The sequence below is a fragment of the Gallus gallus genome, chromosome 12, assembly GCF_016699485.2.
Source record: "Gallus gallus isolate bGalGal1 chromosome 12, bGalGal1.mat.broiler.GRCg7b, whole genome shotgun sequence".
NCBI lineage: Eukaryota > Metazoa > Chordata > Aves > Galliformes > Phasianidae > Gallus > Gallus gallus.
Genome location: NC_052543.1, coordinates 13,731,206 through 13,747,074, shown reverse-complemented (window position 1 = coordinate 13,747,074; position 15,869 = coordinate 13,731,206). Strand labels below are relative to the sequence as shown.

The following is a 15,869-nucleotide window of genomic DNA, read 5'->3' as shown; positions in this document are numbered from 1 at the left end:
CTCCTTCTCAGCCCCAGATGAGCACAGCCACAGCAGGCTCTCTAGATTTTACTCTTGTCTCCTGTGCTCTACCTACTCCGTGGATAAAAATAGCTCTCTTATCTCCAAGGCTATCAAGCCAACGCTTCAGATCATTACGCTCAGGCCTCAAGAACTACTGAAGAGACTCACAAGCTTTATTCCAGCAAACAACACAGAGGGCTGTGCCCCTGCTTTGTGGGGCATTAACTGACAGCCCTGCAGAACTGGAGGGATATTCCCCAGTGCCTGAGTATCAGGGAAAACGGGATGACTGCTGTCTCTCAGAAGAGCTGAACACACACAACAAACACAGACCGTATATTACAGAAAACAAATTAGCTAAGAAAGCATCCTAAAGACGAGAATTCCTTACAAACTAAAGACCAACAAAGTCTTCTTAACCACCACACACTGTGTCTGACTATTGGAAACAATTTTCACTCCACTGACATACCCATCAAAAATAAAGACAGTTAAAATCTTCGTAGAACTTGAGGCTTCTGGATAGTCCCCATCACTGCAGATTTGGTTTAGAAGTACAGTTTGGTATGGCTCACATTAATGTGTACTGTATAGACAATGTCTCTTTTTCCTCTTGGCATCATTTGCAACACCTCTCCACTATGGGAAAGGTAGGTGACAACTCCTGCTCAGCAGGGTAACACAGATGCATATGGTGTTTCTCCAGCTCAGATCATTATTGGGAACCAACTCAGGAATTCCAGGCAGAGCTTTGCAATTCTAACACCTAGTTTTCTGTCATAGCTAATTACTGAAAATAAATTATAAAAGAGGTAATACTGACAATGACATTAAGCAAAACAAACTATTACTTGCTGCTTACATTTAACAATACACTTACAAACTATAACAGATCCTGCTTTCTACCGCAGTTATTCGCTGATATAATATCTCTAACGCTCTTAAAGATAAACAAGATACAAGATCTACTATGTGATAAAACCAGTAGGTAGTCAAGGAAAAATGTAGATCAGATTCACTCTGACAAAATACATAATCAAGTATGTCCCAATGGATTTTATGGGCTGGAAAAGTTTTGTTTAATTTTAGCAGGCATCATCTTGTTTTGGAAAACAACTAAGTTGGAATATGACAAATGGTCCATTCAGCAAAGATAGAGGGGCTGCTTAATGCAGCACTGCTGAGAGGAAATAAGATTACAAACCACACCCCGGGTGTAAACTGGTATAGATTTTGCTCTGTATTTTAGCCTGAAACAATAGCCAGAGGGTAGCATTTAGGCTATATGCACCTTGACAAAGCAATGGCTACAATATCTAGGGATTGACAATTAAAATGTTTGCATAGCAAAGTACTTCTCTGCTGGTTGTTTGATCACAAAGTTCTAGTGAACGTGGCTATCTTACAAATGCAAACCGTCTCACCACCAAGCCCAATAACCCGATCCTGTGTGCATGCTCCAGTCACAAGCAAAAGCCTTGTTCATTTCAGCTGCTCACAGCAAGACCTCATACCCCCAGATACCACTTCATCAACAGGCACAACTCCAGTTTTCCCACTGACAACATTCATACAATCAGTGGAAAAAAAACCTGTACACATAAAACTGAATTTATGAAGGGTAAAGTATAATAGAATATGACATTAAAGGAAAACAAACAGCCAATTTACTGTGTATTCAGTGTGCTATTTACTTTTCAAATTTAACGCATTAAAGCTTCTAAATTTCACTATAATGAAAGCTGCTGCAAGACTTTCAGGCAGTCATATCAACGTCAAACAGTCCAACAGAATTCCTGGAAATAAAGCTGTACAAGATCTAGAGGTAAGAAAAAGTTCACATGACAGACTTGTAACTTCAAAGTTGCTCCCTATGGGATTTGAGCACTTCAGCTGTTTTGCATGCAGTTTTTCCTACACTGCCACTTAGGAACACTGCATTTCCTATTATACTACAAACGTAGCTGATGAGAGGTACACGTAAAGTCCTGCTTATCCAGAGAAAAGCAGATCAAGAGTACTGCGTAAGTTTTCTGACTGTTATAATCCCAGCAGAAGGGAAGAGAGGCATTATGAATTATCCCTTTCACCTTCTATTATCAGTGAAGTTTGTCTATTAGCTAGTCTGAAGTTATCAACAGCCAAAATCAGGGCGAGAGTGAGCTTGTAAATAAATGATCTTTCTTATGAGAAAACAGGTTACCACTAAACAGCTTATTCCACAGAGGCTGACAAGCAGTTTACACACAAATAACCAAGTCTTTGAGTAGCACCTACTTGAGCCAAAAAACTTAGAATATTTACCATCAAAGCAACTGCTTCCAAAGCTAGCAATCATAACTCCTAGTAAGAAACAGTGTGAGAGCCACTGTGTCACCTGTCCAAGTTCACAACACCACAAGCAGGGGTAGCTTTTGATTGTAGAAGGCTTTCTAGCAACAGGAATGCTGACTACAATAAATACCTCTCCTTCCATGACAACTGCTTTCAGATTCATGTTACTCTTCTCATTAGATTTTGAATTCTCTTTACTAGGCTTCCATGCTGCTAAAATGAAAGTATAAATACAAAGTTATATTCATCTCAGTAATGCGCTCCAACCACATCTAGGAAATAATGTTGAATACCATGCATATTTCCACAGCGGTGATTTTCTTCATTAAAAGAGATGATAAGCAATTTTTAAGCATCTTACAAGGCAATTTAGAATGCTTGAATACAAACTAAATATTATTATGACTTGTGAAAGACAACATTTTTTCCTGTGTAATAAGTGGTGAGATCACACGTAACACCAGCTGGCAGCTGGCCATTACTGCCATCAGCTAGGCATAGTGCAAAGAGGTACAAGATCTGTGGGTATTTCCTTCTCTAGATCCACTGCAATGAAAGAAACAGCTTCTAAAACAGTTACTTCAGAGAGTGCAACCTCCATCCTCTTAACCCCACTTCTTTAGAAGTAGCCTTCACTAAGACTTTGTGTCTTTCCTGCTCTACTTGGAACACAGCACTGTGTTACCAGCTCAAGGGAAAATCATATTTCTGTATGATACTTACTGCATCCATCTTCTCTTACTGAATGCCTGCTGTTAAGTATAGAACAGAAACTGTAGAAAAAGTAATGTTTAATCAATTATTAAGACATCACCTCTTCTGTATTCTGCATAGGAATAACCTAGCTAATCATATATATCTCCCTAAACAACTGTTGGATAACAGTGAATTCCTGACTGTTATGTATGTGCATAAATAGCTATTTCAAAGGTTCTTCTACAAAATTCTTGCTCCTTCACATATTAACAGATAGACTCAGGCAGTTTTGGAGCTCTAATTCCAGTGACAGCCTCCCAGGCCCTGCAATAACAGACTAATACTATGGTAATAGCTAAAACCTGCAAAGTATCTTTACAGCATTCTATTTATAACATGTGACTCATCTCACCAGAAATAATCAAATATTGTAAACAGAACTTGAATTTAAGTGAAAAAAATAACAAGAGGAAAGAAAACCTGGGCCAGACGTTGCAGATAATGACAGAACTAACAACTCTTCAAATACCCAATTTCTCCACCTCTCTCATAAAATCTCTACCATTCTCTTAAGCAGTTCAGTGTGCTTTCAAAGATTCCTGGTAATTGTTTTACAATAACCACTCCACAGATCCTTAAAATGCTTTCTGTAAATAGTCAATTAAAATGCAGTGGAACGAAGAGGAGATTTATCTGATTACAGTCTGAGCATAGCTACGCAGAATGTCAAAAAAGAAGCATCACACGTTGTACTGCTACCTTAAAATATTTATTTCGGTCTATTAAAAATTCTCAGTGTATTTTCAGGCAGTCAGCAACTACAGAACACTGTGAGCATCTTTGACGTGATCTAACACAACAAAAATCAACTCAGTAAAGCACCTTCCGAGGCTGAATAAAAACAAATTTAAATTCGAAATAAGATGCTGTCTCTCACTTGTATTCACAACTTAATATTGGAACAAAAGTTTCTCCATGCTTTAATTATTTATTAAGCCTGCCACTGGGAAAATTCCAGACTGCGGGTCTATGGGATGAAGATGCTTCTAGTGATTCCTTCTAGCCCAGCCCTGGATTTCACTGCTCAACCCTTCCCAGCATAGGCTCAAGAAGAACATCAGCTCGTGGCTGAGCTCTCAGGAACTTCTCAGTACTCTCACAGCTCTGGTAACTCCCATAATAACAATTAATGCAATCGAATCCCAAAGCTTCTGCTGCCTGCTGAATACTCCAGAGGTTCGTGGAGACTTTTTTTTTTTTCCTCCTTTTTTTTTTTTCTTCTTCTTCTTTTTTTTTTTTTTTTATTTTCTTCCTCCCCCTCTTCTCTTTTCTTTTCCCCCAGGACATATTAACTGTTCAAGACCAGAAGTTCAACTGCTATCAAGTGACACAACGCTGAACAGAATTTGCTCCCACTTGCTCTCCTGATAGATCCCTATGGTAACAAATTCTTCCAGATTGTCTTATCAAGGCATCTACCAAAAACTGACAATCTACGTTCTCACATAAAATTCAGCACTTGCTTTATTAAGACCAGTAGAGTCTAAAAACCTATACAATAGGTACCATACAATAAGACTCATGCTACCCAGCCAACATAAATTCTTACCTGTGATACTTCCCAGCACATCAGGGACCATTGCTGAATTAATCTCAGCCTGTGATGAATTGCCTTCTTAGCACCTCCCTCCATAACCACTGACTGGACCATATCACCTGAAATAGCTCAGCCATACACACAGAGCAATCAAGACTCCCCCAGGAACCTTATAACCTCTGAGTACAAACAGTTAAAGTACTCACAGACTTTATAGATGCTGTAAGTGTGACAAAGACCTCTTTTTAGCCAAGATTGAACAGTCTTTCATTGACAACTGATCAAATCAGCTCATGACTTGAGTTACAAATGCTGTTCTCCTCCTTCTCTTATAGTTTGTTGCCTGTCATCTAAAAACTGGTGGAAGAACTAGCAAAGCACTTGATGTAGGCAGCATCAAGGGATTCACAACTGAAATAATGTTAAAAATAAATTAAGAAATAAGGCTGTATGTGTAACAGAAAGAATAAGATGTTTAAGCTCTAGCAGGACACCCCAAGACTTCAGCATGCACTAGATATACTACTAAAACAAAAACACTCAAACAATTTTTAATAAGAATTGTAGAATAGAATCATAGAATCTTTTGAGTTGGAAGAGATCTTTAAAAGTCATCTGGTCCACCTCATCTGCAATGAACAGGGACATCTGCAGCTCAGTCAGGTGCTCAGAGACCCATCCAGCCTGACCTTGGGTGCCTCCAAGCACAGAGCTTCTATCACCTCTCTGGGCACCTTGTGCCAGTGCTTCACCACCCTTAGCATAAAAAACTTCTTCCTTACATCCAATCTGAATTTCTCCTCCTTCAGTTTGAAACTATTTCCCCAGGTCCTATCAAGTCGTCCAACTAAATCTCCCTCCTGCTCTTCCAGACTTTATTTTCCATTCTGAGATGCTATTGTTTCCATAGTATTTTTATTATTAGATGTATTCCAAGATTATTTTATGAGTCAATATAATAATCTAATAGACTTTCACACCAACCACTTCAAAAGAGTTGTGCACATTAATAAGTACTACAGCAAATGTCAAGATTACACCATTCCTAAGAGGACATATGTTCTCTGTCTCTCTCACTCATACAGCTTTGTGGGTTTTTGTTTATTTTTGGGGGGATGGGGATCTAAAACAACACACAGGATAGCTGGTAGTAAGTGGGAATTTACAGGGGGAACGGGAGTGCTGGGAAGCGATGGGTGACTTGGAGCCTAGGGGGCTGTGGGAAGGACAAGCTCCCAGTCCCAGTGACAGGCTTTAGGCTGCATTATTTCTACTCAAAGCTCTCCCAGTCCACAAATGAAAGGAGCCAATTTGTTGTCAAAGTTTGCAAGAAGTTAAAGGTGGTTCTGATGGAGCCTGTCAAAGTTACCATGATGAAACTCTATGTGTGAAATCACAGTTTTCCTTTGGAGATCATCTTCGTGAAAACAGCGGGCTTGAAAGTTTTCTTAAAGCAAACCAAATTCAACATTGGTTAGCAAGAATCTCCTGAAAAAATGTCTGTGTTTGCTGAAACGTTTCAAATTCTTATTACAAAGCTTAATCATTTTCTTCAACTGGGAAAGAATCAAGACATCTACTGCATCTCTAACATGAACTAAGTATGTGTGAGCACACTGTATGCATTTGATGGCACATACAGCAAGTACCACACAAACAAGTTTGAATGATACATCATCAAAGTCTCATTTTAAAACGTAAGAATAGAAGATAACTAGGTTTTCTGCTTCACAGTTTTAGAATGCTTTTGCAGATCAAAATGCAACATGCTGAAGTTTCTTCATCACAGCAAACGTGTGGCAGGGGAGTCACACCTTCAGCTGGTTCACAAATAGTAAGCAATTAAGTGACTGGATGAGCTATGGTTTTGTTGTATGAACTACTTACAAAAATAACTGCAGTGCAATTGCTTCTAATGTGGACTTAAGTACCATTCGTCACAAAAAGATTTTGGTGTGCAAAGAAAGATTTAAAGGGTTCTTTAAAATAAGACTTTTCCCCATGATGAAGGATGCCCATTTCTCATTTTCACCTGTTGGGGATTTTCCACACCCAAGGCAAGCCAAGTGCTTTGGGCTCATAACATATTCCTGTGGTTCTAATTTCTACATCAAAGCCCAGCATGGACTCTTACTGCCTCAGAAAGCAACATGCAGGAAAGCATCCAGTGAGCTTCTCACTTTGGTGAAGGTCTTCAACGATCCCAGCAGGAAAGACTGTATATTATGGATTAGCAGAACAGAAAGCACATAAGAACAGTGAGAAAGAAACAGGGAAATACAAGAGGAACACTGAGAGTTTGGGATGCCAGAATTTCTAGTTGTTGCTTTGATGGGAGCTTGGGTATGTCAAGGAGGGTTAGATGCAGAAAAAATATTTGAGACTGGGAACTAATTTTAGTTTCCTGATCCCTGCATAGAACTGGCATCCCTGACAGGTATTAAGGACTCATCAGGCTTCACAACAACCAGCATGCTGAGAGAGGAGCTGCCTGATCAGCAAATAGGAAATTCCAGTAACAAATGTGCTCCTAAAATCCTGCATCTCTTCAAAGCTTGCAGATGTTGTCCTGGAATTACAGAGTTATGCCCTTTTTTTCTTTAAAAGAATAACAGGCATCATTCTTTTCCTTTAAGGCATAACAAAAGGAGAAGCTGGTAACCTTAACCCGCTTCTTAATACAGCATTACGACAATGAGAACACTCACTCTTCATTCAGGAGATCCAAACTCTGCTGCCTAAAAGCCTGACGCTCATTTCTCACCATCAGGCAAAGTGATGCTGAAGCTAATTCCCAATAGAAGACTAAGCAAGGAAAGAGCACGTGGAAAAGGAACCAACTGTAACTCAGTGGGTCTACGGGCCGGTTGGAGCCTGATCTGAAGGTTGACAATTGTTAAATAAAAGAAACAGCTCTTGGTTTTGAAACCAGTTCGAATAAGTGGACTGTAAAGTCATATTCCCTTCTTCTCTCCCTCTCCAGGCCATGAATATTTAATTCCTTTATGCAAACTGGAAGAGTTGCAATACAAGGTTAAATTAACCTAAATAACCTTGAAATCCTTTGTCAAGTTGGGCCTCTGACTCAACTCCCAATCTGAGATGGAAGAACTTTCTCTACACAATGAATTGTGTATTTAACCTTATTCAAATACTGCGTGGTGTGACAAAAATCTTGGGGTTAGAATTGGGTTTGACAGAATTTTTCATTTGTTTAGTATTTTCCAGGTTAAAGTCCATTGTTCAGGCAGTCCAATTGCTTAATAAACGTTTGCTTCTCAATTTTCAATACAAAATTCCTTCTGGATAAAGGAATCATTTACAGTGTTCTCAAAACCTGATTTGATTAACACAATACATACACATGCTGGTGTGTTTTGCTGATCCTCATGTCCTTTCAGTGCAAATCTAATTAGTACAACTTTATCTTTTGCTCTGCTTTGTAGGCAGAGTTCCCTGCAGACCAGCTATACGTGTAAGCCAAGTCAGTGTCTCATTCACATGTCATGATAGCATCAAAATAAAAAGACATTTGAAAGTCTGATATAGCAGCTAAGTTTCAGTTTGAATTCTTCAAGTCTTTTGTTTGTTTGTTTTTAAATGAGCTTCCTTCAAACCATAACCCCACAAGTCATTCTCATGGCTGAATTCAGAGGAGAGAAGCTGTGTCTCAGCAGTCAGTCTACGCGAAGAACAGTTTCATGATCTCTTTATGGAGGGGAAATAAAAAAACAAACCCAAAGATTATTCATCACCCTACCAGCTAATCTTCAAAATCTGGAAACCTTAGATGCTTCTATTTTAAGAGGTAGAAATAAGAAAAAATGTTTAGAAATCCTTATTAACAAAATCTTTACTAGGATAACGTGTACTTACTGTTATAAAGGCTGTTTTAGCACTTAAATGATTTACCTACTCAGAAAAATAAATGAAATACCTAACACAAATATTAGACTGGAACTCAGCAATGAAGAAATGAAACATTTTTTTCATATACCTAAGAACTTATAGACACACTTGAGAGATAGCAAAACAGGTTTGAATATCTCAGCATGGTATTCTATCACATCTCTCACAGCCCAGTGCTCATTGAATCTGCTCCTATAAATCATTTCTTTTCTAAATGTTAGCAACAGATGAATTCGATAATAAATAGACGTTTTGACTCAGCCTCAGTATAGATCACTCCTTCCCAACTTTATTAAGTCTATGCCAATGGGCTTCAACTCTCCTTTGCTGTTTGCAGCTCCCAAGCAGACACGCTGAATCAGATCTTCTCCTGAGCTCCCTACAAGCTCTGTCTTTCCTGACTGTAAACAAAGTTTACAAACTCAGCCTTCCATTCCTAACAATGTCAAATAAGTGACTCACATGCAACTGATCTGGCATTCGTTCCATGGCTATACTTCTCATAAAGCCTGACGAAGTGAATGTGCGCTAACAATCATAAAGTTTGAGAATGTTTCTCTGTTACAAAGCAAGTTTGGAAGTCGGGAAGGAAAAAGAAAAAAGAACTGAACATCAGTATTCAGGCTTGTTACTGTTTTCCCACTGCCTGTCACAAAGTTACTGGTAACCTATAGGTGTCATCTGTCATTTGGTTACAACTCCAAGCAGCGCTGCTGCTTTAGAAACCAACAAGGCCCTTCCTGAGCTTTTGCTAATCACAGGTGAAAGGTCACTCTCACTGAGCACTGAGAAATAAACACAACTGGCTGACATGACAGGGCGAGCGGCGTCCGAGCACCAACACGGATTATAATCCGAATGCAAACGTCCTAAATCAGAAGAGATCTTAGCAGTGCTGGTCACGCAGCTTCCTCAAGACTACTTAGGACCAGAGAAAATCCCACAAGAAACACAGTAAAGACAATGCAATAAGTAACGTGTACTTAACCTTGAAGCTGTGATTAGATATTATTTAATGACAAGGCTGATGGCATCGCCCGCTGACAGGCCGCAGGTCCCAAAGCGAAGCAGTTGGATGGAAGCAGTTTCCCATCTCCTTCCCGTGTGGATCCTTCAGAACCTACTTCCAAGCAAGGAAACTTCTCCGGTACTTTTCCCCACGAACCAATAGCACTCACCTTCTCGGCAGAGTCGCATCGCTTCTCGATTTTTCCCGTATTCCTTGAAACTTTCTTCTAGTGCAGTTCCTGAAACAGAAAGTGCCCGGAGCTCAGCGCACACCCACCCGGCACGGCCCCGGCTCCGGACGCGGACCCTCCCGGGGGGCAGCGCCGCTCGGGGATGCTCGGCAGCACCGTGCCCGGCAGGGGGAGCGGGGAGGAGGGGGCTGCCCACCTGCTGCCCTCGGCCCGGGCTGCACTCGGGCTCCCCAAGAGATCGGGCCCCGGATTAGGGAGCAGGGGATAATGGGGGGGGGAGGGGGGCACCTCCTCCCAGGCCCTCCCACCGGTAGAAGGGCGGCTCGCGGGGGGGGGGGGGGGGGGGCCGGTCGTCCTCTCACCGTCGTTCCCGTGAAGTTTAGCAGCGTCGACCCAGTGGCTCCAGGGCTGCCCCAGCATCGCCTCGGGGCTGGGCAGGGACCTGCGCTCCCCGACGGCCGCCATTGCCGCTGCGGTGGCGGCGGGGCCGGCGCCGCTCCCGCCTCCTCCGCCTGCGCCTCCCTCGCCGTGCCGGGGCCGCCGCTGCCGCTGCCTGGCCGCCGCCGCTCTGCGCTGCTCCCTTCTGACGTCACCCGCGGCCCGCGCCGACATTCTTTCCGCTGCTACAATGTAACGAGAAAAGTCAGCGGGCGCTTAAGGTGGCGCCGCGCTTAAGGTGGCGCCGCGCCGCTGTCAGCCCCGCGCCCACCCGCTCCTTCCCCGCCGGCTCCGCCTTTCCTCTCGGGAGCCTGCGAGCCCGGGGGCGGCTTCGACTCACCTCTGCGGCGGCCCGGGGGGCAGGAGCCGAGTGCCCATTATGTATGGGAGCGCTCCCTCCTCTTCACCGCCCAGGTGAGGCGCGTTTGGGCGTGTTTGTGTGTTTGCGCTAACAAAGCGACAGGGGCCGGGCTACGCCGCCCGCCAGGCGCTCCCCGGCTCCATGGGCCGCCTTTCCCTCTCCGCAGCACGACCCGCGACCCTACAAAAACAACGGCCGCATCACAACCCCGCCCGGCCTCCCTCCCGCTGCCGTCCCGGGCCGAGGGGCGGGCACGGGGCTGGGCCGGGCTCCCCCGCCCCGCCCCGCCGGGCCTCCTTAAAGCCCGCCGGCGAGCGGCGGGGCAGCGGCGAACGGCGAGCAGGAAACGCGCCCCCGCCCCGGGACCTGCGCTGTGCTGGGGGCGACCCCGCGCCGGGGCAGCGCTTCGGAGGCGGAGGGCCGCGGGTGGCGGTCAGCGGCTCCGGCACGGGACCGGGCAGCGGCTCCCGCGCGGCCGTTACGGGCGCTGCCGGCGCGGGCCGTTTGAACGCGATTTCCCCTTCCTTGCCCCGGTTTGGTTTTCTGCGCTAACTTCCGCACCAAAGCGCTGATGTTCCGGCCCGCGGGGCCGCTGCCCGAGGCGCCCGTCCCCTCAGCTCGGCGCTACGAGTGACGAGCGCTCGGCGAGTTCCCCGAAACTGAAAGTATTTGAAAGACGCTTTCACGCCCCCGAACTGTTAATAACAAAGCTACGGAGTTCTCTAATAAACTAATCCCAACGCCGGACTTTTCGCTACGAGATTCTCTTTCCGACCAACCGCTGTCTCAGCAGCGATACCCCCGGAGCCGCCCTCTCCGCGCGCTCCTCGCAGTAAACCTCAACGCCGAACAAAGCCGTTGGGGCTGTCCGGCCCGGCCCGGCCCTGCCGCCCTTGGCTCACGTTCCACTGCCTTCATACAGCCCCGAAAGCACGGAGCTTAAAGGCTAAAGGTGCTCCTTTCCAAATGTAGGAGTGTAAAATGCGGTATGTACAGTCGCATCAGGCAGTCATCGCACGGGGCAGGATGGGCTGCAATCATAAGCGCAGTTTCAGCGTTCCACCCCACTGATCACGCCTGTCAAACTCAGCTGTTCTGTATTACAACGTTACAAGGTACGGTAAGGGAGACTTTTCTCCCATCCTGATCACTCTAACTCCCTAAGAAAAGGCAACCTGAAAGGCAAACGGCGTAAGATTTAGATAAAGATAGCCCCAACAACTGCCACCACAGCCAGGTGTAGCGATCCCTCAGCTCCTGGACGTGGGCCCTGATCCCTGCTAGCAGCCAGGAGCCTTTAACTGAGCTGTCATTTCCCAGCACGGCGGAACCTCCTTTCACTTTAGGGCCACATGTGAGTACAAAGCACTTAAGGGACCAGACTTGAAAGATAACTAATGAACAGAGGACGTTATTCCTTTATTAATTATCAAAGAGTGTATTTTATAATATAAATAACTACTTACAATTAAAGCTAAACACAGCGGTGGGAGATGTCAGTCAGGTGCTAAAGCAATCCTGAATTTCTGAACAGAAGTTCAACTAATTTTGTGCTGTAAAAGCCAGACGGGAGATGAATCGATTACTGATTTCTTTCAAGCTGATTTCATCAGTGCTCCACAAACACCCAGAGCTGAACTCAGGCTGCAGTCACAGAACAAGGTGTGCAACAGACACCTCAGTGTCTATTCTATATATTCTCAGTGTCAAACGTTCTGATTTCTATTACAAACTGTGTTCTTACAACTCTGCTTTGTCCTGGAGAAAGCTGTCAGCCAGCTGTCCCCGCTGCAGTTCAAAAGACTGATGGCAAGGTCCATGAAATTCACAAAGAATTTTGCTATTATTATTTGTTTTCCATTCATCCTGCAGCAAATAGCGATGGGTGTCCATACAGAGCACACCACCACCTCTGCCTTTGAGCAGCAACAGATTTTACACTGACACGCTGAATTACTGTTCATACATCACAATTCTTTCCTTTAAATGTTACTGCTGTATGTGTGTCAAATTACATAAAAGTAGAATGGCTTAATTTGATAAAGTTGCTTTTGATCAGCTAACTACCTTAACGAGCTAATATATTGCCCGCTTTTCAGGTTCCAGCACAAACACTCGTCAAGTTACTCAGAAGTGGCTCTTGCTTTAAAAGTGCTACACATGTAAATACGTACTACCTTTACTTCATACATCTCCCACTGCCTCTTTCTTGCTGTTTTTTTTTGCTCTTTCAAGCCTGTTGTTGTGCTTTTTTCCCCTCTTCCATAGCTTTCTTCCTATACCTTCCCACTCCAGTTCTAATTCTGTGGGCTGGCCTCGGGCTGTCCCTTAGTAAGCTTCCTTCCTCTAGTACCAATTTTTCCCACTATGCCATGAATACATCAGTGTTCCAGCAGAGGGAGGAAAGTGGCAGCAGAAAGATGTGTTGATCACTTCAGTGCACAGGGCTGATTAGACAGAGAGCAGGAATATTCTTTCCCACAAACTCACTATACTGAAGATGTGAACAGGTTGTTTTTGTTTTTAAGCACACAAGTTCAATTCTCTTAAACCATTTCCAAAGCACTATGCATGGTTGTGCTGATGATTTTAGAGGGAAACGGGCAAAGCCCTGAAAATCCATCACGTTAGAAGGTCAGAACTGAAAACATGTATATAAGCTGTATACTTTGAACAGAGGTGGCTATTAGGAATCTGACACACCCAGGTTGGAAGTACAGTCATTCACAGCTCCCTGGGCTATCAGTGGAGAGCCAGCAATGCTTTTGAGATCACCCTGGTCCCTCCTGCTCCAAGAAAGATTTTGAAGAAGCCTTTCTCTTCCCACTAACCACAAAGTCAAGGATGACCATGCTCCTAAACTAAGTACCTCTATGAGGTGCTCAGAATTAAGAGCAATAAATCTGGTCAAGAACAGGCAGAACACACCAGTGTAAGAGCTGCCAAGAAGCCCATGCTCCTTTAAGAGAGCAAAATGTTGTCCAGAAACACTGCCAGTTCAAAGGGCTTAACTGAGGAAGCAAAACAGCCCAAGGAGTGATGTTGGGAATGGATTGTGACTGACCAACCATACACATAGTGAAGAACTGAGAGAAAAAAAAACAACATGGAGGAATAAGTTCAGCTCAAATAGAGTAAGTGGAAAAGGAAACGTGAGGCAGGAGAACAGCAGAAAGCAGCAGCTCATGCAGAGAAGACAGCCAAGTAATGGGGTGAAGATAAACAAACGAACAAAAATACAACACAATCTGTAAAAGGAAAGAAAGAATGGAGTCAAGAGAAGGAAACAAAACAAAAAAAATGGGGATAATGCAGATTCAAAACCCACTGAACAGATACAACAACATATTAAACGTGGTTGGTAATGCTACAACTAAACGTATGCCTACCAATAGCAAACAACTGCTGAAAACTGCAGAGGAAGGCTACGTTGTGTCATGACACTGCAGGCATTTCCCTGCATGCACTGACAGGTTTCATTCTTTTGCCAGGTGGTCCTGGAAAGCTGTTCAAACAGGGAACACCTCACTCAGGTGTTCAGTTAGAATCTACGAGACAACCTCCATACAAGACCTGAGATGTGATCATTCTTATTTAGAATGGAAAAGGAAGGGTGAATCTGCAGCTAAACTCTTATGAGCAGAAGTCATTGGTGATTTTCCACAACAAATGTGAAAGGATGCATGAATTAAAATGCTGAAGGGGGAGACAGACAGAACCTATGAGGGTGTCATGTTGTCAGTACTCAGAAGAAAGAAAAATAGCACATTCACAAAAAAAGCCTCTCAAGGAAAAGAAGTGAGGGGCACCAGCGCACTGAAGGAAATCAAGTAAGTTAACTGTAACCAAAGGGTTTGAAGCAATCAAGAGGGGCTTAAAGACTAAGAAAAGTATTATTAGCAAAGACCTGTTTGTAGATGAGATTCAGGCTGAAATGACAACTGGAGGAGGTGACACACAGAAGCAAAATCCTGACCCTCTTGTCAGCTCCTGTTGACAGCAGCAGAACTGGGAGTAGATTTTGTACATTTTCAAGTATGTCTGCACTATGAGAAGTAGAAGAATATAATTGGACAAGTAGAAAGGCAAGAGATAAAAAGTTCATATAAATCACCGTGTCCAGGTGATGAGAGAACTATCCAGAATAAGAAAACAGACCATTTCATTTAAGCTCCACCATAGGAAAACGTTAACATAACTAAAATGCATTATGGTAGTCTGCAGTTCACTCTCACCTCCAGTGAAATCAAGCGACTTCTCCCTTCATACACAGGACTGTGATCCCTCAGAATAATAACCACGAGCAGCACGCAATAAAAAGTGAAACATCAAACCATGATAATCTATTATCCTTTTCCCACAGATCCTGGCAATAGTGTAATTTTATTTATGAGTAGCACTTCAAAGAGAGCTGAAGATGCTCAGAAGCTCTGGAATAGAGCTCTTTTAAATACTGGAAGGTGAAATTACTGTGAATGCCTACTACAAACCACCTGTACCAGGGAAGAAAAAACTATATTGTTAAGATTAGAAAACTAACTTGAAGTATCTTTTTCTGTGAAGAATAAATCTGGGAATGGAGCCTAATAACTGTAAGCAAATCTGAGAATCCTGCATTAGGATGAGAACACAACGGATGCCCTCATATATTTATTTAAACTTCACAATGACTACACTGTTATATTAAAATAATGTAACATTTTAATACCCAGATGATAAATGTATGCCACTGCCATGTCTTATAAAACACACAGCATCTGTCTTATAAAATACTCTCAATTCTTGCAGAGAATTTAACAGAGAAAATACAGAGTAGTAACACATTTCCAAATTTTAAATGTGAGTAGGTAAAACTACACATTATACTTCCAGTTAATGATTTGGAAAGCAAACTAATCTTTATTTATTTTAGATGTGGTATTGAATTCATCTTTTGAATTTGGAAATGTTAAAACAATCTTGGCAATCTGGCTATACAGATGAATAATTTTAATCAAAGGAATAAGAAATGGGTATGACCTTATACACAGCTGATATGATATTACAATTTAAAGTGACTGTAATACACAGCTACTCAGATTAATTGTAACAAAATATTTGGGCTGAATTTCCATTTGTTGAAATCAAAGCACTTAAGGGGAATGCTTTGATAACAACAATCTTCAGACAGAACCTACTGACTAGGCAAGGTTTCAAAACCCTGACTGGTTTCTTGCCAGCTTGTCTATGGCTCTGTAGTAATTCACTGAGACAGGAGACTCTGGGTCCATGCACAGCCCACACAACTTGAGAGCTCTCTGAGACCACAATGGTTTTGTCTGCCTCTGATGTG

The 15,869-nt window shown here is 43.2% G+C and overlaps 1 protein-coding gene and 1 long non-coding RNA gene across 6 annotated transcripts in view; one reads left to right on the top strand and one right to left on the bottom strand.

Annotated features, from left to right (window-relative positions):
* The window catches only part of ATXN7 (ataxin 7), an 80,164-nt gene that overhangs the window by 46,092 nt on the left and 18,203 nt on the right, over window positions 1-15,869 (bottom strand). For 3 of the 5 annotated variants that reach the window (XM_015293292.4, XM_025154753.3, XM_046900083.1), the window contains exons 3-4: window positions 10,101-10,361; window positions 9,718-9,786 (exon numbers count right to left, since the gene is read on the bottom strand). In XM_015293292.4, coding sequence (XP_015148778.1) covers window positions 9,718-9,786; window positions 10,101-10,350 — 319 coding nt within the window. In that variant the 5' untranslated portion in view covers window positions 10,351-10,361. Of the gene's footprint in view, window positions 1-9,717; window positions 9,787-10,100; window positions 10,362-10,516; window positions 10,718-15,869 lie in introns of those variants that run through there. The other 2 variants (XM_046900082.1, XM_040646354.2) reach the window with 2 other exon arrangements.
* LOC107054420 lies at window positions 10,231-14,870 on the top strand. Its single transcript, XR_001468667.4, has 2 exons — window positions 10,231-10,590; window positions 10,704-14,870. It is a non-coding gene; the product is annotated as an uncharacterized LOC107054420 (long non-coding RNA).